Source organism: Camellia sinensis, chromosome 5 (genome assembly GCF_055761805.1).
Source record: "Camellia sinensis isolate YWXY chromosome 5, ASM5576180v1, whole genome shotgun sequence".
NCBI lineage: Eukaryota > Viridiplantae > Streptophyta > Magnoliopsida > Ericales > Theaceae > Camellia > Camellia sinensis.
Window position 1 is genome coordinate 90,284,067 of NC_138965.1, and position 26,210 is coordinate 90,310,276.

A 26,210-nucleotide genomic window follows, 5' to 3' on the forward strand; every position below is an offset into this window, starting at 1 on the left:
TAAAACAAATAAAACTCATATTGTGATATGTGCAACAAAAATCGAAACCATTGGAAATAATAAAAGATGAAAAACGTAAACATACAGAAGCTCCATTTACACTATTAACCCCTTGTACAGGTCTCTAGTAAATACTAGAATAATGTAAGAATACCAACAATGGATACGATCTCCACCATATAATTGAATTAAATGAATATGTAGTTTGATATTTCATGAAATCTCTGCCAACCTACATGTCCTTAACTAGAAAATCAACAAATTTACTTTGGCATATTTGGTGAAAACCTAATAATATGATGTTGAAATATTTCTTCTACTATTTTTTCTTCAACATTTTTCTTTTTCTTGGTAGCTGTCCATGTTAAAAATAATCAGAAAATAAATAATTTTGTATAACAATAACGAAAATTATTTATAGAGGTGCAATGCAAATACATAAAATATGATCGTAACAAATATTTATCAACAAAGGCGTGTCAATCGCTATTCTAAGGAGTAGGCTCTGCCCCCACAGAGTGCGTCACCTGGTTCACCAAGTTAATGATGTCTTATCCTCCAAGATTCAGCTATTGCTTTCCCACAAACATGCACAAGCAATGTAGAGGCATAAAAAATAGCTCGTTTCATTATCATAAAAATCAAATAAAATAATATATACATAGGAAAATATTTATGATCTTTGACATGGCCAGTTGATGGAAGAATAGTATAGAATTGATAAAATATTAGAATTTTTTTTGGGATTTCATGTCTCCTATTAGAATTATACACACACACACACACATATATATATATAGATGTTCTTTTAACAAAAGCTATTTGTAACAATACAAACGAAAACATGTTCAATGTGATTTTAATATTTATAGAAAGGTTCCACACCAATTTGGACCCAACGGTTAAAGCATTCAAATTCAATGTCCACTTGATACACAACGTAGGCAAGCGGTTATAAAGAATAAATAGGTGATGAATACGTAATATAATATTATAGGGTGAATTATACTAACGGTCCTATAGCTTGGGGCTTGTGTCACTTTGGTCCTTGACTTTTAAATTGTGACGCATTTGATCCTAACTTTTGAATCTTGTTCCAAGTAAGGACAATTGAAGATACCATTACTTAATTTCAAAGGCAAAATTATCAATTTGATAAAATATAAACTAACTTGACAAAAATAAATGTCAAAAAAAATATTTTTAAATTTTTAAAAATTATTTCTCTCACTAAAGATAAAATTATGTAAAATTAATAAATCTTTTAGACATTTATTTATTTATTTATTTACCAAATTAATTTTTATTATGTGTTTGGATGATGATCATGTAATAGGTGGTTGTTTTTATTTTCATGAAATTAGTTTCTATTTTTGTAAAAGTCAAATATAGCGACAACTTTAATATTATTATTAAACCAATCCATTAAATCAAAAAATCCAAAATTAAAAACATTTCATATATTAAATATATCGATTACACATTAAAATCTTAACAATCACCCATTACATGATCATCATCTAAACACGTAACAAAAATTTATTTAGTAAAATAAATAAATAAATAAATGTCTAAAAGATTTATCAATTTTATATAATTTTATTTTTTGTGGGTACAAATAATTTTTAAAAATTTAAAAATATTTTTTTTTACGTTTATTTTTGTCAAGTTAGTTTATATTTTATCAAATTAACAATTTTGCCCTTGAAATTAAGCAATGGTATCTTCAATTTTTCTTATTTGAAATAAGATTTAAAATGGAAGGTCAAATGTGTCACAATTGAAAAGTCAGGACCAAAGTAACATGAGTCCCAAACTATACGGACTGTTAGGGTAATTGGCCCAATATTAAATCATATAATTAATGAAACTATTTGAAACCAAACAGATTTGTATTTTGAAATATGTCTGCAATTCTAACAGTTCACATAACAAACAATATCACATACAATTGGAGAATTTACTCTATTTTATATCTGGGTATGAAGATTGCCGACTAGCATTACTCTAATTAAACTGAACTCAACACAATCAATTTTAACCCCCGTTTTATTTGGGATTTGGACACAATTGCCAAAAAAAACAAAATAAAACAAAGATATATAAATAGAAAAAGTATATGAAATTTATATATAGAATGATGTGGTTGTATCAGTTTTATCATTTTTGAACAGTGTACCTATTAAGATAGAGTAATGCTAAGGACCCCAAATATTCTACCAAATCTCTCACATAGGTATGAGACCCACATACATGTGGATTTGTGTGAGTTTCACCCCATGTAAGAGGTTTGGTAGAATATTTAGTAGAATATTTGAGATACATAGCATTTCTCATTAAGATAACATTTAATTAAAAAATGTCATCATCATAATTTCTTTTAGATAAGTGTCATCATCATCATTACACTGAAAAATTTTATGTAAAATCTTGGACCACATTGGTAATAAATAGCTTACTCTACGATTTTGTTTACCGAAAAATTCTTTCCCTTCAACATGTAGACGTTCATCCTTAGTTCAATGGATCTTGAAAACAGTTTCTTTCAAAGAATGGATTATTAATGGTGAATGTCATAAGTTTAAGAAAACTAATTTACCTTTCCATCCAAGAAATGGTGTTGAGCTGAGTTAAAAAATTCCTCTTTTTGAACATTGCTCCTCCGTAACTCTTGCAGGCATTGGAATGCTGAAGGGAGTTCATTCAAGTTGGGACAATTGATTACTTTCACGATCTTCAACAATGTTCCTTCAAACGTGGAAGCCTGAAGGCACAAACTCCTAAGGTTTGGCAGATCACAGAGTTTGAGACTCCTTAGTTGAGGGAATATGCAAATATTTGTTGTGACATCATAACCTACTTCTGGTTCCTCATCAATGATCGCTTCCATCACACCACATTCAATTACCTCTATTTCCTGTAGTTTCCCCAGAAGTTTGGCTAGAGAAACTGAGAATATATATCTCAAACTGCCACAACCTTTAATTAATAGGGATGTTAGGTTTTGTAAACCTCGAATTCCTGGTAAATTGTCTTTCCAAACATGTGTCAACTTTGGTAGATGTCGTAGGTTCATATTTGTTAATGAATGCAATAGTGTATCTGGATGGCCTTCCCTAGTAATTAGTCCTTCAAGGTCAAATAATACTTTCACAGATCGACACTGTTTCACTTCAAGTAGTTCAAGACTTTGCATGCCCTTAATCAAATTAGATGGAAAAAGAATATTCAAAAACCCATGACACAATTGAACTCTGATCTCTCTTAGTTTAGCTTGAAGTTTGTCAGGCCATATCTCTATTAGATTATCCATTGCAGTGACAGACAACTTCTCAAGGGAAGTCAATTTAACCTGTAAAGTTGATTTCGCAAGGTTAAAAGCATAATTAAACACACCAAACTTTATTTCCATTTAATATTTAAATTAATATACTTCAAAGTTAAATAATTAAACTTCAATATTTCTTAAAAAAATTTGAACATTCAAATTTAACTATGCATTACTTAAAGTTTCTAATTTCAAAGTGTTATAAGAAACAAGATAATAATCATAGGAAATGAGATACGTATAACTGTACAAGTAATAACATTAATGGGTAAATAAGATTTCAACACCTAACATCAAAGAAGTAAATGTGAGACAAACTCTTATCCAATGAGAGCATGTAATTGAAATTTGGATGTAATTGATGGATCAATAAAGTAGAGCCTACATTGCTGGTCATTACTATTACTATTATCAATCATCATAGTGAGTTAATTATCGAAGAAGTAAACCATTGGCCAATAAAAGAATAATCTTCTTCTTTTTTTCTTAATGTAAGAACAATCCTATCTTTAAACTTGCTAACTATACCTTTTCTTTTCTTTCTCCACTTTTTCTTCACGAGGAGAGACTTACAACCCTTTTTTTCTTTTTTTGATCAGCAAAAGAGAATTCATTGATGAAGAAAACAATGTATAAGTACATAAGGGAGTACAAGAAACCCTAACCAAAGACCACATCATTGCTAGATAAGATCATTCCAACTAGGTTGGAACCATCTACCTAGCCAATCATGTGCAAAGTCTCAGGAAGAGAGCAGGAGAAGAAAAAAAGAAAAGAAAAGAAAACACCACAGATGGCAAGATGCTATCTGAGGAGCTGAAGAGACAAAGGAAAGTTAAGCATTGATTCTCATATTCTTGACACCATCCAGGGAGAAGATGAAATCATTGATTTGCGTACTCTGTGATATTAGCAAAACTTTTCTCCCAAAAGGAGATTCTGACTTTCACCAGTTCCACAAGCTCATCCCAATGGTTTTCCTTCAGATTCTTGACTTACTACCTTAATCAAAATTAGATGGCAGAAATCATACTAAACTCAAAATGTCTGTCGAGTTTGAGTTCAAATAAAGACTGATCAAGAAAACAAATCAAATATTGACTGTCTGTTTGTTTGTGTGTACATGTGTATACGTTACAACATTAGAAAAATCAAACAAAAGCAGCACATGGTTGAGTTTTTTGCTGTCTTGTGAGGTTTGAAAGGATTCAAGAATGGCTTAGGCTTTAAGGATTGAAAAGAAACAAGTTAAATTTAGAACAGGGCGTATGAAATCACAAAAAAAAATAAATAAATAAATAAATAAAAAAGAAAAGGAAAAAAGTGTAGATGAAATTATTAGATGGTAGCCCAAGATGAAATTATTCCATTCCACCAAGTCAAACACTTTCCCAAACATTAAATTTGCAATAAAAAAAAAGACATTAAATTTAAAATTTAAAATAGTTGCAAAATTTGTGAAAAATTATGTAAATTTATTTAATTTAACTGAGCATAATGACAATGCAAAATGGCAGGGAAAAATATTTCATTTGGCCAATTTCACTTGATTAAGGCACTAGAATTAGTTTGATTTAATTTGATAAAATAGTTACAAAATTCCAATTATATCCCTTGTAGAGTCAAAATATAAAAGAACTTGTAAACCAAACATACGGCATTCATTGTTTTTGAAATTAAAAAATTACAACTTCAAAAATGAGGAACATCTCCCTTTATCTATGAAGCACCAACACGTCCCCAGGGCCTGCGTATGAGTGTCGGACACAGACACGCGTCCGACACGCGTCCGACACTCTCTCTAACGTGTCCCTTTTTTTTTGAATTTTTCTAGTCGGACATGCCGTGGACACGCGATGACACTTTCCGGACACACGCAACGTGGAACAAAGAAGCCCTAACCTGTTGGAGAGGAGAGAGAGAGAAAGAGATCGAGGGAGAGATCGATTGAAGGAAGAAGCCCTAACCTATTCAAAAGAGATCAATCGAAGAAGCCCAAGAAGCACTGAGGTATTCTTCTTCGTCTTCTCTATTCTTCTTCTTCTTTTCGTCTTCTCTATCCTTCGTCTTCTTTCTTCTTCTTCTTTTCTTCATTTTCTTCTTCTCCTCCGTATTCTGTTTCGCCTCCGTTTTCTCTTTCTTCTCTTCGTCTTCTCTGATGTTTTCTCTCCCTTTTCTGATTTCACCTCTCCCTTTTCTGATTTCACCTCTCCCCTCTTTCATTTCTCTTTATTTATTTATTTTTTTTTTTCCTATTTCTCTCTCCTCCTTTATTTTCCTGATTTCTCCCCTCCCTTTTTTTTATTTTTTCTTTTATCCTTATTTTTGTTAAACCTAGAATTCATAGAATAAATTATTTTTATTTAAAAAACTCATTTTTATTAAAAAAATTAAGGAAATATATTTATTAATTTTATTATTATTGTAATTGTATAAGAACCAACAATTTTTTTAAAAATTTTAGACATATAATAAATAGCTAATTATATATATTAAATGTGTCCCCAGCGAATCGTGTCCCCCATTTTTAAAAAATTTACGTATTCGTGTCGTGTCCCGTGTCTCGTGTCCGTGTACATGCATCATAGCCCTTTATATATCTAGATGAGAAGAAATCACATTTAAAAAAAAAAAAGTAATAAATAAATAAATATATATATATATATATATAAAGTTAGCAGGTAACGGACTAAGCTTTATGGCTATTCCCCTTTATGGTTGAATGATTCTTTAAGGGTTCACGACTATGCTTTATTTTTTCAACCCTTCAAGGTAATTAATAGACAATGATTAATAATTTTAAAGTAAAGGATGTTGTAGAGATGTGGATCATGCATTGTGTTAATATTTTTGTACAAGAAAGATTATTTCTTGCTAAAGGCAATGAATGATTATTTCTTCCTTATTATGGGTCTTTCTTATCTTATATGGTGGTTGTTAGTGTTGGGGTTGCAAGTATGTACTATTTGACTTTTTTAAATGATTGATTGTACCGTTTGACGTAATTTACTTGATATTGTAAAAATATAATATTTTCCACCAATATATATATATATATATATCTTGCCTACATGTGGTCTTTCTTAGTTGTTCCTTTCCTCTCTGTCGGGGTCTTCTTGTATTATGTAGTTAGTGGTGTGCTTGTGGGTATGTATTGTTCACCATTCTTAAATGGTTTAGTTGTCCAATTTGACATAATTGTCTTGATATTTGTAAAATTCAATATTCCATTACCAATTGATAAAACTAAATAAATAAGATCCTTTGGGACACGTTAGTTTGCCCAGAGTGATCCATGTAGCTATCCCTTGGGAAAGTGGGAAAGTGAGAAAGTCAGAGGTTCAAGGTTCAAGTCAATGGAGTGACTGCGGCCTTTCATTGTAAATTTGTAATCTTACTAACCCACTAACAACCTATCGTTTATGCCAAAACAAAAAAAGAACAAATTTCAAATAACTATGTTAATCAAGTTTCAAATTCATTTATCAAACTCTGAATTCATTCTTAAAATCAAGATATAAAATACTACATTAAGCTAAAAGTTATATTCTGAAAATGAGTGGTGTCAAGTTCATACCGTAAAATAGCAATTTAAAATTCCACCAAGTAGAATTCTAGTAAAACAAAAACCCTTGTAAAAATCTATATCGCACAACTACACGAACCTCCTTTTAAGGTTATGTTTGGATCATGAATTTAGAAAATGATTTATAGAGTGAAAAAAAAAAAAAAAAGAAAAGAAGAGGGATCCAAATCCAACAATCAAACATAGCCTAAGTGCTTTAATAGAATATTAATAATCAAGCATCTTATATATATATATATATATATTGTCTTAATGTCAAATCCCTCCATTTCAAATTCTTCCATCCCAACATAACCCTAATGTTTTAAATAATTTGGTCAAAGTTCACAAAATTACAACCTGAACTTCAACTAAGCTTTTAATCAAAATACTAAGCATATTAACACGATGAACATACAAAACTTTAAGGTGGCCATTTATTCCAGGATATACTAATTTCAGGTTTAGTTTGATATTCTTATCTTCCATCTAAACATATTCAATTCAAAATATATTATATTCACGTTTATACATTGATACATCAAATGCAATTATGCAAAAAATCATTCATACACGTTATAGCCCAAAAGTTGCACAGAAAATTGGAAAACGAGGTGCTCTTAAATAATCAAAGAAAGCATACCTTGTTGTAAAAGAGCGACTGAATGTAGGCAAAAGCAGAAGCAGAAGCGGAAGAAGGGCAGAGACTATTGAGCTTTGGTATTTCCTTGAGATCCAAATACTCCAATTTTGGTAGTTCAATTGCATTCATGGCTTTGCCGAATGCTGTAAAACTTGGCAGTTTCCGAAGAACCATACTTTTTAGTTTAGGAAATTCGACTTTATCTGTTGTTGCCACTGCTATATCACAATCTCCTCCTTCATTCGAAACAATTACGTCCATCATACAACATTCATATATCTCAATTTTCTCCAGATGCATAAGATTTTTAGCCATAGAAAGTGAGAACACACTTTCCAGTTTATCACAACGATACAAATCTACAAATCTCAATTTGCCAAGCCATTTAAGTGGAGGGGGACCCATCCACAAATGTGTCAGTTCAGGCAAAAAATTTTGTAGCTGGCCACGACAAATAATCCCTTTGAAATTATTTAGTCTAGAAAGACGTATATTCTCTAACACAGGGAAAGGGAACGCTCTCTGCAAAACCACCTCATCTTGTTTGTTGATAAGGTATTCCAAATCATCACAATATGACAGTGACAAATTCGTCAAGTTTTCAAAACCATCTTTGTCTAAATCACTGAGAATATCCTTCAAACCCTTAATTTGCGTTAAGGCCAGAATTTTAGTGCTCTTCAATAGCATCTTAAGGTTACTATCCATAAGATCAGTCACATGCAGTGAACTGAGATTCAACTTATTCGGTAACAGATAATAAGGCCGGTCCATGATGGGATGAGATGGGTCAACTCTTATATTGAACTTTTTCACCTTCTCAATGACCCAATCTCTTGGCAAGGATTTAATATTTAATAGACCAATATCCAAAGCCACCAAATTGGACAAGGATGCAAGCTCAGCGATGATTGCAGTTGTTCTTTCCATACTTTCTTCTGTTCCAGCTTCACCAAATCTTCTAAAGCTGTACCCAATATACAGCTCTTGTAGCATTGATAAACTTGACAAAACACCTGGGTAAATCCTTTCCACTATGCAATTTAACAAATCAAGTACCTTCAAGTGAGCAAGGTGACCTATTATTTCTTTTGGCAATTCCTTGATACGAGAGTTGGTAAATCTCAAAATTTCCAGATTCTCTAATGCTCCGATTACAGAGACATCATCATCAATAAGTTCGCAACGAAAAAGTGACAAGGTTCGGAGGTTGGTCAAATTTCGGAGTGATGTGGGCAGTGATCCGTATATATTGGACAAAGCTAGCACTCTGAGTTCTTTCATCCCTTGGTAGAAACTATCTGGGGTCTCTTGCACTTTGACCTCCTCCATCCTTTTGTGGAAAAAAAATGAGAATAATGATGGTAATCCAGCATTGCAATCTAGATTTAGAAGCTGGAGTTTTGGAAATTCTAAACCAGGAAGCCCATGCATACCATTAAGTTTTAATGAGATTACAGCGTAATTTTTTAGTCGATCTTTCTCCGGCCAATCTTCCAATGCTTTGTCACATCTCACCATAAACGAATGCTCCTCCCTAGATGCAATAGATATAGCCACATCGCGTATGATATCATGTATTTTCACAGACTCTGTTCTCTCACTATCTATTAATAGATAGCATTTTTTGAGGTAATCAATAACGTCATGTACTGTGTCTCTTGCTTCGCCTATTGTATCAGTGCCCTCAAACAATTCAAGCCCAATCCCATATCTAACAAGATCTTCTATTGGAATATCAAAATCTTCAGGATATAAGGAACAAAACAAAAATAATTTTTGGGCTTCCTTACTTTCTAAGTAGTTGTAACTCAACTCCAGGGACTTAAATACATTTTCATCTACTCCCCTAATGTTTTTGACGATGGACTTTTGTAATTGACAAAGAGCGGAATCCCATGAAGACTGAACTTTAGCTCTAAGTGCCCTTCCAACAGTAACAATAGCAATCGGTAGGCCTCCACATTCATTCGCAACTGCTATCTGCGTGCAATGTAAATCAGTCGTAGGACTTGGGTCATTAGAAATTCCAGCTATCTCCTTGAAGAGATTCCATGCTTCTTCTTTAGGTAAGACTTCAACTGTAAATTTCTGTTGAGCTCCCATATCATCACATACATAATCAAATCTTGAAGTCAGCAAAATTTTACAGCCTTTGTGATCATCCCCAAATGGAATTCCTATGTCATTTAATTCAATACTCTTCCAAACATCATCCAATATCACAAGAATTCTGTTAATGGTCTTTAGTCTTGCACATAGTCGGCGTGATCTTCCAAGTTCAGTCTCCTCCTCAAGTTTGAACTGCAATATATCTGCAATTTCACCTTGAATCTTCTTCACCTCAGGACTTTGGGACACTGTACCAATGACAACCTCATTGAACATATTCCCTTCTTTTGCTCTTTTTTCAACTTCTTTCACTATTGTTGTCTTGCCAACACCTCCCATCCCACATATCCCAATCATGTTGATACTATCATCTTCCAGTGCCTTCATGAGTCCTTTCATAATGGATCTTCTAGATTCAAAATGCTTAAAGCCTCTAGTGCCTGTGGATGCCATCCCCACTGGAGGTTCAGGGTAGGACACCCTAGGGAAATTTCCTGCTCCAGAAAGCTTTTCCACAACTTGAGTTTTCTTTGTAGCTTTCCTGCTCAATGAGTAGCGTGACTTCAAATTTGGACACCACCCATTCAGACACCCTTTATTTGCTTTAACTTCATGCTCGATGAATTCCGTGGCCTCTTGGCTGAGCTCATTCACCGCTGTCAACCACCGCTTGACATCTGGTCCAATAGTTTCTCTCTTTGTCTCTGCTGCAACAACTAATTGTTCTACTCCAAATTTTTTATCTTCCAACTTGAGGACTTGGTTTTCGAGATTGTTAATGTTGGTTTCATAGAAAATCAAATAACCAAACTGGCGGCTCACTGGAGCAACCAGATATTCTCCAATCTTCACTACTAAGGAAAGAACAATGTTTCCAGCCATTCCTCACCCCACCCGACCTCTCTCTCACGAGTGTTTTAGGACAGTGCAACCTAAAATGTAAAAATAGAACACAACAAAGGGCTTTTCTACAATAATTGAAATGGAATTGAGGAATCTGAGCTTTGCAAATCAAAATGGTACAATGGGAGTATTACTATTTTGTAGAGGATATATAGATAGGAAAGGAACACTTTGCAAAATCAGAAGGGGATACAAATTGCTTTTCAAGCTAATGGTTGAACAAACACAAAAGGGTTTTTTTTTTTTTTTTTTTTGGCAAAAAGAATGGTTGAGTTGAATATAGAGAATTATAATAAAATTGGACAAAGAGAGTTTTGTACTAGAATAGAAATAGAAATGAAGAAAGTGAGCTTGGTAAAATGATAACAGAATGCAGAAAATACTAAATTGTTCAACACAAAAGTTATAATAGAGTTGCAGAGGAGGAGATTACAAAGCTTTCTAAAACCAAAAGGGAATACATAGATTTTTTTTATTTTTTATTTTTTTTGGCAAGCAAAGATGAAACAGAGAGAATAATAATAATAATAATAATTGAAGTGGAAATGAAGAAAGAAAAACCCTTGAAATTTTCCCTTGTCAACTTGAAGAGCAAAGCTTTTAACAAACAGAAAAAGAGCAATAAGGAAATCGAATAGAAGGGTATTCAAAGCGAAACAATTAGGGTTTGAGAAAAGGCATCCCAAGCAGCCTATATTTGTGCGGATTACTGGTTTGACTGGAAAATTGAAGTAGTTGGAGTAGGTAATTGTAAGATTAAAGACAAGTGATATGGTCTAACAGTGCTCTGGATTGTGAAGATCGGTCGCTACAACAACCAGGCTACAAATTCAATTGGAACAATCTTATCTCTTTACACCTTATCTTCTTATTATATTTTTAAAAAATAATTAAAATTCTCATTATAATGCTAAAACTAATCCTAAATTAAACTATTTTCCAAAACTCCTGCAACTATTTTTAAAATTCTCATTGAATTATTTCGATATTATATTACTGAACAAATTACATTTATCCAATTATCTATTATCGCACATTTACAAATTCATTTTTCTTACAACATTTTTTTTTTTTAAAATTTATGATTAGGATGTTCGGTTATATATTGCTAAATAATTTGAATAATTCTGGTATAACGTTTCCAAACAAATTAGATTTGTCCAATTATCTATTACCCACGTTTACAAATTCTCTTTCCTTAAAGTATCAAGTATCCATAAAAATATAAAATGTACAAACATCCATAAAAACATTCACAAAATTTGTCAACACAAATATCTTTAAATTTGTTAATACAAACATCTATAAAATACATTGAGATGTTATCACAATAATAGTTTCAATAGTTACTATATTGAGGTTGACAAACGTACCACTACAAAAAAAATAAATAAATAAAATAAAATAAAATTGGTGACGTTTTTTAGCAACCAAACAAAAATTTAGTTGCCAAAGATACATAATTGGCAACGGAATATTTATGGTCTCTAAAAACTAAACTTTTGGCAACAAATTTAAATTTTTGGTCGTTATTGAGTTTGGCGCCAAGTGAAAATTCTATGAGAGAGCACTAAAAAATTTTCGACGACCAAGTTAATTTATGTTACAAAAATTTTAGTCGCCGATTGTATTTGTTTGGCGACAGACATTATTTAGTCGTCGAAAATCTAAATGACAACCCAATTAATTTGGTCGCCAATAAATTATTCGCCTTTGTCCTAATTTTTTATTACCAAAAATAGTTGACTGAACATTTTGAGTGAATAAAAAAACAATTGGCCATTATTTCACCATCTCATTTTCTCACTCCATTAGAAACGTCCCGACAGAGCAATGTTGGAGACCCCCAGTTGGGACAGACCCCCACCACCCCCCACATACACGTGGAGGGTAGGAAGAGGATGAAAAAAAAAAAAACTTGGGCCAATCAGCACCCAGTAAGGGGTGCTGGGGGTCTCCCTCAGTGGGGGTCCCCCCCATTTTCCCAGCACAGCACATGTATATGCTCTTCTTCTTCTCTCTCTCTCTCTCTCCTTCTCCCTCTCCCTCTTGCTCTCTTGTGTCACCCTTGCTCTACCATTGTTGTGACCTCTTTCTATAATGAGAAACAAAAGCAAAAGCAAAATCAAAAGCCCCATCACTATTTCGAGCCATCGAATCACCTTCCTCTAAATCCCTCCAATGCGTCCATTAATTGCTTACTCTGTAGTTGTTCCAGTCGACAACACGACCCAATCGACTTGTCGAAGTATCGAGAAGCTTTTGCGAAGAGGATGGCCACGGCTGGTCTCAAACCTCATCACTGTATCGGTCTCTCTCTTCATACTCTCTCTTCTATTCGATTGAGTCTTTTTTTTCCACAAATATTTGGATGTGTTGAGTTTATTTGTTTTCATTTTCTTGGGTGAATTGGTTTCTGGACTGTTAAATTTCACCAATCGAAACCAATTAGTCGTTCGCATTAGGCAATACTAGTGAGATTTTACTTCATTCTTTCTAGATGACCTAAATACAAGCAAATAGCAAAATGAGGAATCAGTAAAAACTGAGTATTTCCCTCAGCTACTCCATTTGGTAATTGGGAAACAGAGGATAGTCAATAAAAACAAAATCTTGAATCTTTTTTTTCTCTATATTTTTTGAAATAATTTTTATCTTTTTTTTCTTTCTTTCTTTTTTTAGTTTTTCAAAACAAAGGAAATGAACACAACATGAGAAAAGCAATTTCAAGCGAATTTCTTAGAAATAGAGCGTTTTAATGAAACTATTTTAAACACTTGATGAGTTTCAAAAAATTCATTTCATGAAAACATCGAAAACAATAAGATTTTTATAACTGATTGGTATGGTTTGTTATTGTTTTTCATATATTTGAGAAAAAAAATATGAAAAGTTCAAAAACTACTTTCATATCAGTTTTTGTGTTTATGTGAAAATTATTTTTGAAAGTTCAACAATTTCACATTTTGAAAAAATATGAAAGAAAACATAAAATGAAAATAGTGAAAAATGAAAGCAAAAGGCTTGCTTTTTGATGTGGATTTTTGTTTTTAATAGAAAGCACCGTTGGAGTCGAAATTCAAATCCTAAGACAAAGACAAGACATTGAATCGTCCAAAAGCCCAAATCCGTTGATCTTTGAGAGCTTATTATTTTTAATTAAATTTGAATTTTCAATTTAGAAGCTAAATAGTATAATGATAGTAGAAAGAAATGAGATAAAGAGATATTATTTTTAATTAAATTCCATGTGTTAATGTATTATATTAATATGTATTATATTAATGTATCCTAATATTATATTAACATGTATATATTATATTAACATATAGCTGTATCATACTAATGCATATATTAATATATCATATATAGCTATAGGATGCCAGAGCAGTGCCTTCGCTTTCGGCTGCTTTATCTTATTTTATGTTCTGCTTTCATAATAATGTTGTATCAAACAACTCCTATAAATGGAGTCCCTTCTTACACTTTCAGATACATTCAATATAAGAGTTTTCTTACTCTCTCAATATCACTCTCTTATTTGTTTCATGGTATCAGAGCACAGGTGTATTGCCTAGTCTCTTCTGCATCGCATTTTTATTTTGAGTAGATTGTTGCATATCTCGTCCTTATCTAAATTACAGATTGGACCACACCAGAACCTTCGTCTCCTCACGACGAATCCAACGCCACCAGATTCATCATCATCCGACGTTCCACGCGCCGCCAGAACTTTCATCCACGCGCCTCTTCGCCTCTCAGACGCGCTCTACGCGCCTCACACTTGCCCTGTGCTATCGTGCGCCGCAGCCTCATCTGCTAACATAAGCCGCGTGTTTTTGACGTCAGCTGACGTCAGCCCTGGCTGCTTCCGTGCGCCGCTTGCTTCCTCTGCTATCGTGCGCCGCGCCTGTCTGTGCTAACGTGCGCCGCTCCTGTGACACAGCAGTGACGTCATCTTTGACCAGATTGTAACGTCATCTTTGACCAGAATTGTTGACCAACTTTGACCAGCCAATTTAGTGCCTTCTGGTCATCTTTTTTTTTGGTCCGTTCACTCATTTCCCACTGATTTCGACCCTCTGCATTCACTGGTAACCTCAGATTTTTCAGATTCGGCTTCGAGAGTACTGCTTTTTTCTCATGGATCGCTTGGACTCCTCCAACCACCCTATTTCCGTTGTTCTTGACGGAACTAACTATGTCTTATGGGCACAAGCTATGTCTGGGTTCCTCAAAGGAAAGAAACTTTGGCGCATCATCACTGGGGATGTGTGCAAACCCATCCCAGCCACCACAGAATCCGCTGCCACCACGGACTCCGTTGCCAAATATGTTGACCGTCTGAAGGATTGGGATAGCAAAAACTATCAGATCATCACTTGGCTCCGTAATACTTCTATTACTTCTATCAGCCTTCAGTTTGGTCGATTCCAACTTGACTTTGCTTCCTCTCCAGCCAAAGCCATCTGGGATTTTTTACAAGAACGCTACCAGACTACTGGCCTTGCTCACCAATATCAGCTTCTGAGTCAACTTCACCGTATACGCCAAGACACAACTCAAACCATTAATGATTTCCTCTCACAAATGTATTATGTTTGGGATCAGCTCGCTCTCTCTGAACCTCTCTAGGATTGTACTAAGGATGCTGCCTTGTTCACTACTTACCGTGACCAACAACACTTGGTTCAGTTTCTCATGGCTCTCACTCCTCGTTTTGAGCCAGTCTGCGCATCTCTCCTTCATCGCACTCCTTTACCCACTCTTGAGCAAGCAATTTATGAACTACTGTCAGAGGAAACCACGTTTGGTACTCTCCATCCACACCCTGTGGACTCTGTTCTTGCTACTCCCCAGATTCGAAGTTCTCCTTCACCATCTTCCCCACAGAAGACACCTATCTGCAACTACTGTCACAACCGCAGTCTTCCATCGACTCATCTTCTGGTTAATTGTCCAGTTCGTCTTTGTCGGTTTTGCAACAAGACTGGTCCTGGTCATCTCCAGCATGATTGCTTCCGCAACCCTGCCCGTACCTCTCGCAATGGTCCCTCCCCTGGGCATTTTTCCCGCAACAACTCTCACCGTTTTGGGACTCCGTCTAAACCAATGCCTGCTCCACGCACTACTGCTGCTGCCTCAGAGGATTTACCTGCCTCTGTCCCTATAGATCCTTCCACTCCAGTCTTCTCTCACACAGATGTCGAAGCCCTGTTTCACAATTGGTAGAATTCCGGTACTCCTCCATCTCCTGCTTTGTCTGTCACCGCAGGTAACACTTCCTGGTACTTTGACTCCGCTTGTTGTAATCACATGACCTTTGACCCTACTATTTTTACTCCTCTCTCTTCTACTTCTCCTGTTCCTTCTATCCATACTGCTGATGGGTCTCTTCTATCTGTAAGTCATGTTGGTTCTGTTTCTACCTCTCACTTATCTTTATCTCATGTCTATCTTATGCCTGCTCTCACTTTAAATCTTATATCCATTAGTCAATTATGTGAGCACGGTCTAACTATTACCTTTTCCACTACTGGTTGTTTGGTGCAGGACCCTCGGACGGGGCAAACTCTTGGGATCGGCCGTAAGCATGGACGTCTCTACGAACTTATCCATCTTCATGTTCCGGATTCCTCTCAGATCACCGCTCCTACCACTGCTCCTCCTTTATCTCCTTTTCAGCTTTGGCACTGTCGTTTAGGCCATCTTTCTGTTAGTCATTTAAAATTTTTAATTTCTCGTGGTCATTTAGGTCCTGTAAGTTCTGATGCTTTAGATTGTGTGTCCTGTCAACTTGCCAAACAACCTGCTTTGTCATTTAATAAAAGTGACTCTGTTTCTCTTGCACCATTTGATCTCATCCATTCTGATATTTGGGGACCCTCTCCTACTCCCACTATGGGCGGCGCCCGCTATTTTGTTGTTTTTGTAGATGATTTTTCTCGTTTTACATGGTTGTTTCTTATGAAAAAATCGATCTGAGCTCAAACAACTTTATTACAATTTTGCTGCAATGGTTAAAACACAATTTTCTAAAACTATTAAACTTTTTCGTTCCGACAATGCCATGGAATATAAAGATTTTGACTTTCTTTCTTTCCTTCAGAGTCATGGTACTCAACCTCATCGATCCTGTCCCGGCACGTCTCAACAAAATGGACGTGCTGAACGGAAACATCGGCATATTCTCGACACTACTCGCGCTCTTCTTTTGTCTTCCTCTTGTCCGGAACATTTTTGGGGAGAGGCAGCTCTCACTGCTGCTTACACTATCAATTGTATCCCTACCCCTGTCATTCATAATCACACTCCTTATGAGCGTCTGCATGGCACCCGTCCCCCCTACACCAACCTTAGAGTCTTTGGCTCTGCCTGTTTTGTTCTTCTCCAACCTCATGAACGTACCAAACTTGAACCTCGTTCCCGCCTTTGTTGCTTCTTGGGGTATGGTATTGAACATAAAGGGTATCGTTGTTAGGATCCTCTCTCCCAACGACTTCGTATCTCTCGTCATGTGGTCTTTTGGGAACACAAAATGTTTTCCTCTCTCTCTCCCTTCCGTTTGTCCGTTCCCTTACCCTCTCTTTTTTTTACTGACCCTTCCACAGATCTATTTTCTGATGACCTTACTCCACCACCCTTGCCAGCCTCTCTCGAGTTTTCTGATACGGTTGCTCCACTGCCCCTGCCAACATCTCTCGAGATCGCCTTGCCTACCGGTTTGTCCCCTGCACCTACTCCCTCTGATGGTCCTGCTCTTGCTCCATCGGGATCCTCCCCTCCTGCTGAGTCTCTTCCTCTGGCTCCTCCTCCCTCTGCTCGACCACATCGGGTAACCCAACCTTCTACTCGTCTTCGTGACTTTATTGTTGGTTCTACTGCTTTTTCTACTTATGAACCGACCTCCTATCGTGAGGCTCGCTCTAATCCTCTTTGGCAGCAAGCTATGACTGATGAATTGCAGGCTTTAGACAAAACTCATACTTGGGACATTGTTGATCTTCCTCCTGGCAAGACTGCCATTGGCTGCAAATGGGTATACAAAATCAAGACTTGTTCTGATGGATCTATTGAGCGCTACAAAGCCCGCCTTGTTGCAAAAGGCTTCAATCAAGAATATGGTATTGATTATGAGGAGACCTTTGCTCCTGTTGCTCGTCTCACCTCTGTTCGCAGCTTGATTGCTGTTGCTACCGCTCGACAATGGGACCTTTATCAACTGGACGTGAAAAATGCTTTTCTTAATGGTGTTCTTCTCGAGGAGGTCTACATGCAACCTCCCCCTGGGTCTGCTTATCTCCCGCATCAAGTCTGCAAACTTCGGCGTGCTTTATATGGTCTCAAACAAGCTCCCCGTGCTTGGTTTGCCAAGTTCATCTCCACTATTCAGAAATGTGGTTTCACCTCCAGCTCTTATGATATTGCTCTTTTTATCCGAAAAACAGCTCAAGGGACCACCCTGCTTTTACTTTATGTAGATGACATGATTATCACCGATGATGATTTCGATGGTATTCTTCGCCTTAAACAGTTTCTTAGCCATCATTTCGAGATGAAAGATCTTGGTCCTCTCAGCTATTTCTTGGGTCTTGAAATCTTCCATGATTCTATGGGTTCTTTTCTCTCTCAGGCTAAGTATACCTCTGATCTTCTTACACGTGCTGGTCTTACGGATTGCAAGACTGCCTCTACTCCCCTGGAACCTCAGAGTCGTCTTACACCTCTTGATGACACTCTTCTCTCTGATGCTACACTCTATCGTCAGCTGGTTGGCAGTCTTGTCTATCTCACAGTTACTCGTCCTGATATTGCCTATGCCGTTCATATTGTCAGCCAGTTTATGTCGGCTCCTCGTACCCCTCATTATGCTGCCTTGCTTCGTATCCTTTGGTATCTCAAAGGCACCCTGTTTCATGGTCTTCATCATTCCGCCCGCTCATCTCTTCAGCTTCGTGCTTTCTCAGATGCTGATTGGGCTGGCGATCCTACTGACCGGCGCTCTACTACTGGGTTCTGCTTTTTTCTGGGTGATTCTCTTATTTCTTGGCGCAGCAAGAAACAATCTCTTACTGCTCGTTCCAGTACCGAGGCCGAATACCGTGCTCTTGCTGATGCTACTCAAGAACTTCTCTGGCTTCGTTGGCTCTTCGCTGACATGGGTGTTACCCCCTCTGGTGCTACTGACCTCTTTTGTGACAATCACAGTGCTCTTCAAATTGCTCACAATGATGTTTTTCATGATCGCACCAAGCACATTGAGATTGACTGCCATTTTATTCGTCAACACGTCACTCGTGGTACTGTCCATCTCCATCCGATTTCTTCTGTTGATCAACCTGCTGATATCTTCACCAAAGCTCATTCTCCTGGCCGCTTCGTTGAACTTGTCTCCAAACTCCAGTTGGTTGATGTTTGTCCTCCTTGAGTTTGAGGGGGGCTGTTAATGTATTATATTAATATGTATTATATTAATGTATCCTGATATTATATTAACATGTATATATTATATTAACATATAGCTGTATCATACTAATGCATATATTAATATATCATATATAGCTATAGGATGCCAGAGCAGTGCCTTCGCTTTCGGCTGCTTTCGGCTGCTTTATTTTATTTTATGTTCTGCTTTCATAATGATGTTGTATCAAACAACTCCTATAAATGGAGTCCCTTCTTACACTTTCAGATACATTCAAAATAAGAGTTTTCTTACTCTCTCAATATCACTCTCTTATTTGTTTCACCATGTATATATAATAATTTTGCCATTTGTTTTTAATATTAGCAAAGATATGTATGCATATTCAACAATTCTCAACCTAATACCTTTGATCTTTGTGAGCTTATTATAGTTAGAGTAGCTCTCTAGTGGAAAACTCACTCATATAACAATTTCTACTATGTAATGATTTTGTACTCAATCTCCAACAGGTCAGAAGGTGCCTAAGGTAGTGATGTTCTGCAGCAATTGGATGTGTTTCTTGTTTTGGAGCTAAAATCTCTTCAGCCCTTGGGTGTGTGTTTTCTACTGCTTATATATATATATATATATATATTTATGGTTTTCTTTCTATTGCTTGGTTGTTGCGGCTTGATTGTTGCTCTTTGGGCTGCACATGATTAGCCCTTCAATTTCTAATTTTGGGTTCTGGGTTTGGTTTTTTTGGTTATGGAGTTTGTATATATGTGAGTATGTTTAGATGGGTTTGGTTTTTGGTTTGGATTGGGGGTTCAATTCATTCTTTGCTTTCTATTTCTGTATTTTTCTTATTTATTCTGTTTTTGGTGTTTCTATTTTTTAAAAATTGTTTTCCAAATTTGGGGAATGCTGGTTGCACTTGAGGTGGTTGCTGATGCATCCCAATATATACATATATATATATATATAGAGAGAGAGAGAGAGAGAGAGATTCCATTCCCTCTCATGAAGGTTTTCTTGCAACTTTTGAGGCTTGAGGAGCTTCCTTCCTTTATGTATATAGCTATACGGAGGAAAGAGAAAGAGAAAGAGATGTTACCCAGCATTGAAAATGATTGAGGGAAGCAAATAGATGAAGAAAACCTTTGACCTTTCAGTCAAAAACATTACATATCTTTGGAAACATTACATACATTTTGAAGTCTTTAATGCACCTCATATCTACATTTGATTATCATAGTATTTTCCTCTTTTTGCTCACTGTTTGACATTCGGCTGTCTGCTTAGCAACACATCTTTGTTAATTTAGTGGATTTAGTGGTTAATTTTTCCATTGTCCTTCTGTGGGTGTTTCCATTCCATTGTGATTCTTGGCTCATAATCTTATTAATAAATGTGATTCATGTTTCTTATTTTCTTATAATTTTTTATGAATACTTTTCTTCTATTCCGGTAAGAAATGCTCTCTTTTAATTTCTTAAGCTTTTTCTTATATGTTTATTCTCTGTAGATTTTTTTTTTTTTTTTGGGATGTATTATATGGTATTTGGGTGTATTTTTTTAATCTCTTCTAAATTGTTCTATGTTGTCTCTTATGTTGGTGTGAATAGGTGATGCTTTTTGTGTTGGAAGGACTATATTTACTTTTAGGTAAGAAACATCCTCTTTTTTCTGTTTTGCTTTTTTTTTTTTTAATTTTTAATTTTTGTTTTCCCACCCTTGATAAGCATGACACTGTTATGAAAAGAGTAGAGTTACAATTCCTAGGATTGAGGTATGGTGCCCTTTATGTGTTTGGTATTTTGTGTGATTAAAAAGATCGTGTATGTTGCTTGTTGTTCATTGATTGAGCCTAAGCCAATGGTTTTGTATATGTTTATTTGATTTCTTAGTTGTTGATTTCTCTTCTTTTTTTTCTTTTTTTGGCTGATATGTTTTTTTTATTTTTTATTTTATTTATTTATTTATTTTTTGGGGTTGAATATTTTGCTGATATGGGGCTACAACATATTTTAGACAACAAAAGAGGGTCCTTTGATGAGACACCAATCATATCTAATGTTGAAATTGCCCCAGAAAATTGATGTTAATGCTATGGATGGTATCTAGAATGTAGGGGTCATTTAAACCATTAACAAGTTCCAAGTTTCCAATCTATGTACATGACACTAAACTGATGAAATTATAAACATGTTTTTGTCACTAGGTTGGGAATACTTGATTCAATTGTTGTCTAGATTAGAAGTACAATCATTTATTTAGATGTGTATATTACATTTTGGTTCGATATATAGTAATATAATCGAATCGTTTATTTTACACATATCCATGGCGAGTAAGTATGACAAATAAGGTAGACAATAATAAAAATTAATGACAAGACATGAGTATCCTTTTATGTTATTTGACATTCATTTCATGCCCATAACTCTCCCTTAATTTCTAAAAACAAGCCACCTCTTGAGCATAGTAAGCAACTATGTATTACATCAAAAGTATTTTACTTGACATGATGAAATATTTACCTTAATCTAATAACTTTACAATACTTTAGAGAAATAAATATGAACTGATAAGATGGAAACCTTGGGAGATTAATACAATTAGCAAGAAATTTAGAAGTGAATGCCTTGATAAAACAAACTTAAAAAGAGAAATACTTGCATATTACTAAGAGTTAGGGGACATCTTGAGTCTAAGATTTGTGAGTGCTAGAATGTGCCTATGCACTAATTAAGGAGTTTAAAGATCCTATGTAACGCCCTAAAAAAGATACAATAAACATGATCCAAAGCGTAATTAACAATTACATCAATCAGAGTATAAAGTCCTTTCATTATATGAACATAATAACACAAAAGAGTTTAACATTTAAAAATGCCCTTCGGGCTTTCACGTTTCCAAGCCTTGGCTTGGTTATAACAAAAGGAGACTGGCTCGTACAGATTTAGCCCTAGGCTATACAAAATAGAACAAAACCAGTAGCTCTTGCTTCCCAAAGGCTCCTCCTATGCTATTGCCTTGGTGGAGGCATGCCATCATTACCTGAAAATGTTTTTCCCAAATAGGGTGAGCCACAGCCCAATAGAAATCATCTAACATAATATATGAGGTTTATCAAAGATATAAGTATAAAGTGCATATACAAAACATTCACAAATATGTATATTCGAAAGATATCAAATTCAAATCTTAATCCATTTTCCTTTAATTCATATTCCGTTCATTTATCTTTCTCAATTCATGAGTCAATGTCATTATTTCTCAACAACCAAACTGAGGCTACAACTCAATGGTTTTCAAATCATACAACACATACACAAACACTTCAAACTTCCATTTCACGGATATTTCGGCCGCGGGCAGTCGTCAAACGGGACCCACGTAAATATAGACTATACAAGCACTACAATTGCCATTTTACGGATATTTCGTCCGTGGGCTAGGCATCCATGTATAATTTCGGGACTTTCACCCATGACACTTTGGCCAACTTAATTATAATGGAGTCCATCCCCTTTCTCCTCCCAAACAATCATACATATGTAATGTTTTTAAAAACATAATCACACATATATAGTACATCCCCTTTTTCCTCCTAAATAATCATATATATACAATGTATTTTCAACGGGATCATATTCAATGACAATCAACCATGGGCTAGTTTCAATTCACCTAATCCACATGTGATTTCTACAACAATCAAAGCTATCCTCCACCGATAGCCCAATACAATATTTCTAAACAGATATACAATCTTTATAACAGAGAATTCATCAAATTTCTATGGATGAGTGATTAAACAAATCAAACTACACCATTCATTTATACTTATCCCCAATTTCACATTTCTCACATCAATTTCATTATTTATACAAAATAATTATTCAAGGTATGTTAGGGCAAATTTCTCTCTTTTTCGAACATCAATCCAAAGGTTAAAATCTACCATTCTAACCCAAGATAACCTCATACTCAACACCCCATATTCATTTATGCATCCCAACATGGAAACCCCTCTTTTCAACTTGAACCCAAATCCTAGGTTTGATCAAACTACTACTATATCCCACCATTGTTACACAGTAATAAATAACTAAGCTAAAAACCATATGAGAGTGCAGAAAAATCCCTACCTCAAAGGAAGAAGATGAGCCAAGCAAGAGTGAGACTCCAAGAACGACGAAACCCACTTTTAATCGGATCAAAATGAAGATCTTAATGCATTCTACCTTTTCTCAAAGGCACTAGGGTGGAAATCCCAACAGATCTAGATGCAATCTTAGAGAGAATGTGAGTTTTAGAAAGAGAATGTGTAGATCTAGGTTTTCGAAAAGTTTTAGAGAGAGAAAAGAAAAAGTGATTCAAACTGTCATCTTTTCGGACTGTTATACACGCAGTCTGCTCGAGCGTGTCAGACACAAAGTTTCGCTCAAGCGCAAAAAGCGAAGCTTGAGCGTGGAATACACATTTCCAGAAGTTTTGCAGACGAAGGACCCTACTCGAGCGTGAGACTGGACACTCGAGCGTCAAATGCATTCTCCTAGTATTTGCAGAACTACAAAAAAATACTGAAAGTTGACAAATTCCACTTAAGCGCAAGAATGGCCGCATGAACGGAGGAGCAAAATTTGTGAAGCCCGCTCGAGCGCAAGAATGCCCGCTCGGGCGGGAGCATCACAGGTTTGGAAAAACACGCAATTGACCTGTTCCAAACATACAACCACAACCCGATAACCAAAATAAAGGGGAGACAATGAAAACAAGATATGAATCACAATTTAGAACTATATAACCCGAATCTGGAACACAACAAATGGCGGGTCAAAACCGAAATCGCTATATCCTAGACTAATGTGCTTATCATTTTCATACTATATGTCATTTTTGCTAAACATGATTGGTGTTAATTAAGATTGATTAATTAAGCTTAATCATGATTAATTAAGCTAAGCCAAATTAAGATAAACCTTGATTAATTAGAAGACTAATCGTGATTAATTATAACTAAGATTGATTAACTAAACTAATGATGAGATTAGAGAATTGATGAAGCATACATATAGGTGAAGCAGGTATGCACCTTGCTATTTTGTCTTAACCAACCCTTGTCCTCTCTAGCTCAATAAAACCAAAAGATGAAGAAGGAAATCTGCTAGAAAATAAGAGGAGCTAGGGGAAAGGAGAAAGAATAAGAAAAAGAGAGAAAGAAGAAGAATGAAAGAGATAAGAGAAGGGCTTGTGAGAAATCAACCAAAGGTTTATCTTTAATCAATCTAAGGTAAGATTTCAACCCTAAATCTTGTAGTAATCCCACCTACCATCTAAGATTGAGAAGGAGTTAGGATTAATTTGGGTTAGTAATGAAGTTATGAGGAAAAAAGTAGAAAAGAGATGAAAAAGTTAGGAAACAAGCTAACTAGCTAAGATTCTTGCCATTTGGATCTTGATTGTGATGTTCTTGTTGCATAAGAAGCCAGACCCTCATGTTTTCATGAAGATTTTAGGAGTTTTGTATGTTTGAATTCATTCTTTGAAAGAGTAAAAAGAATTAATTTGGGTTAGTGAGAAATCAACCAAAAGTTTATCTTTAATCAATCTAAGGTAAGATTTCAACCCTAAATCTTGTAGTAATCCCACCTACCATCTAAGATTAAGAAGAAGTTAGAATTAATTTGGGTTAGTAATGAAGTTATGAGGAAAAGAGTAGAAAAGAGATGCAAAAGTTAGGAAACAAGCTAACTAGCTAAGATTCTTGCCATTTGGATCTTGATTGTGATGTTCTTGTTGCATAAGAAGCTAGACCCTCATGTTTTCGTGAAGATTTTAGGAGTTTTGTATGTTTGAATTCATTCTTTGAAAGAATAAAAAAAAATGGTTTGGAAAATAAAATAGGTTTTGGAGATTTGATGTGAAAATCATGTTTTGATTGGTTTGGACCTTGAAATCTTTTATACAAATGTTTTTCCATGGATTTTCTGTCATTAATTTATGTTTTGGGACTTGAAATATCATGATTTGAAGCTTTGGGTGGAAAAGAATGGAAGAAAACACCAAGAACACACACTAATCTGTTTTGTCTACTTGAAATCGCTTGTGGCCATAAATTCCGTACGAGTGGATTGAATTTACACTATCGATGGAGGTCACTACCTCAATCCATAAGAGCGAATTTTGCAAGCTTAACAAATCCGCACGAGCGGATTTGCCAGCATATTTACCTGATTTCATCCTTTTTGCTCGTTTTGATGCACCGGACCTCATTATACTCTTTTGAGACCTAAAATAGGATTAATTAAGGCTTTGAAACCAACTTAAAGTAAGAGTAGTTAAGAAATAAAATCGAAGTTAAGTTGACATATTCATTTGCATTTCGGTTTATCAATGTTTGTATGCTTGTTTGTGTAGGTTGAGCATGTTAGAGGAGAAACCCTTGTTCAAGAGCCATTTCTGAGTGGTAATTTAGTAACGCTGTGTTTAATAAACTATATTTCAAATGCAAAACTTATTTATGTTTATGAAAGCTATGCTATGATTCGTTATGAATGAACATCCTATATTTTTGTATCATGTATTAAGATGACATCCTTAGAGTATGACCTTATTGGGGGGTTTAAATCGGGTAAGACCTTACCAGGGGTTCAAGCCGAGTACGTCTTTGTCGAGGGATTTATACCAACGTCTTTATCGAGGGACTCATGCCAATATCTTTGGAATGTTCATCGCTATGTAAATGTTTACAAGTCAAGAATTATTCATGCTCAAGTTACATTATGTTCAAATTATGAATTATGCCGTGTTTTGGTAAAAGATTTTTGATGATCATTCATTTACTGTTTTACTTTATTACTATTCACTAGGCAATGGCTCACTCCTCTCCCCTATAAGAGGATTGTAATTAGTCTTGTATATGTTGTATCCTTTGTAAATATGTATGTAATCAAGAACGATATTTGTTTCATTACATATAGATAAGCATTGCTCTAAATGGATGTTCAAATGAATTTAATGGACTCCATTAAAGTAATTAATGGCTTCTGTAACTTAAAACAAGATTTTGCCCCAATTATATTCATAGTCTAACTTGGTTTTTGTTTAGTTAGGCCTTTGGTAGTCAAGGACTACTGGCCGATCACTATACCATCATGTTTGAGACGGGTTGAGGTCATGACAGTTTTAGTATTCGATGCCTAGTAAGACTAGAACTTAATCACTTTCCAATGCTTAGTAA

At 35.3% G+C, this 26,210-nt stretch overlaps 1 protein-coding gene and 1 long non-coding RNA gene across 27 annotated transcripts in view; one reads left to right on the forward strand and one right to left on the reverse strand.

The window, feature by feature from the left end:
* Positions 1-11,412, reverse strand: part of LOC114268956 (putative disease resistance protein At4g27220) — a 32,468-nt gene extending 21,056 nt beyond the window's left edge. For 12 of the 26 annotated variants that reach the window (XR_014329752.1, XR_014329751.1, XR_014329750.1 and 9 more), the window contains exons 1-2: positions 7,537-11,400; positions 2,600-3,352 (exon numbers count right to left, since the gene is read on the reverse strand). Coding sequence is in view for 4 of the 26 variants with exons in the window: in XM_082869223.1 (XP_082725349.1) it covers positions 2,600-3,352; positions 7,537-10,530 (3,747 nt within the window). In the remaining 22 variants the exon portion in view is untranslated. Of the gene's footprint in view, positions 1-2,599; positions 3,353-7,536 lie in introns of all 26 variants that reach the window. The other 14 variants (XR_014329763.1, XR_014329758.1, XR_014329760.1 and 11 more) reach the window with 2 other exon arrangements.
* Positions 11,413-12,586: 1,174 nt separating this feature from the next.
* On the forward strand, positions 12,587-25,943 carry LOC114268963 (uncharacterized). Its single transcript, XR_014329771.1, has 4 exons — positions 12,587-12,861; positions 19,489-19,571; positions 20,587-20,626; positions 25,388-25,943. It is a non-coding gene; the product is annotated as an uncharacterized LOC114268963 (long non-coding RNA).
* Positions 25,944-26,210: the final 267 nt, after the last annotated feature.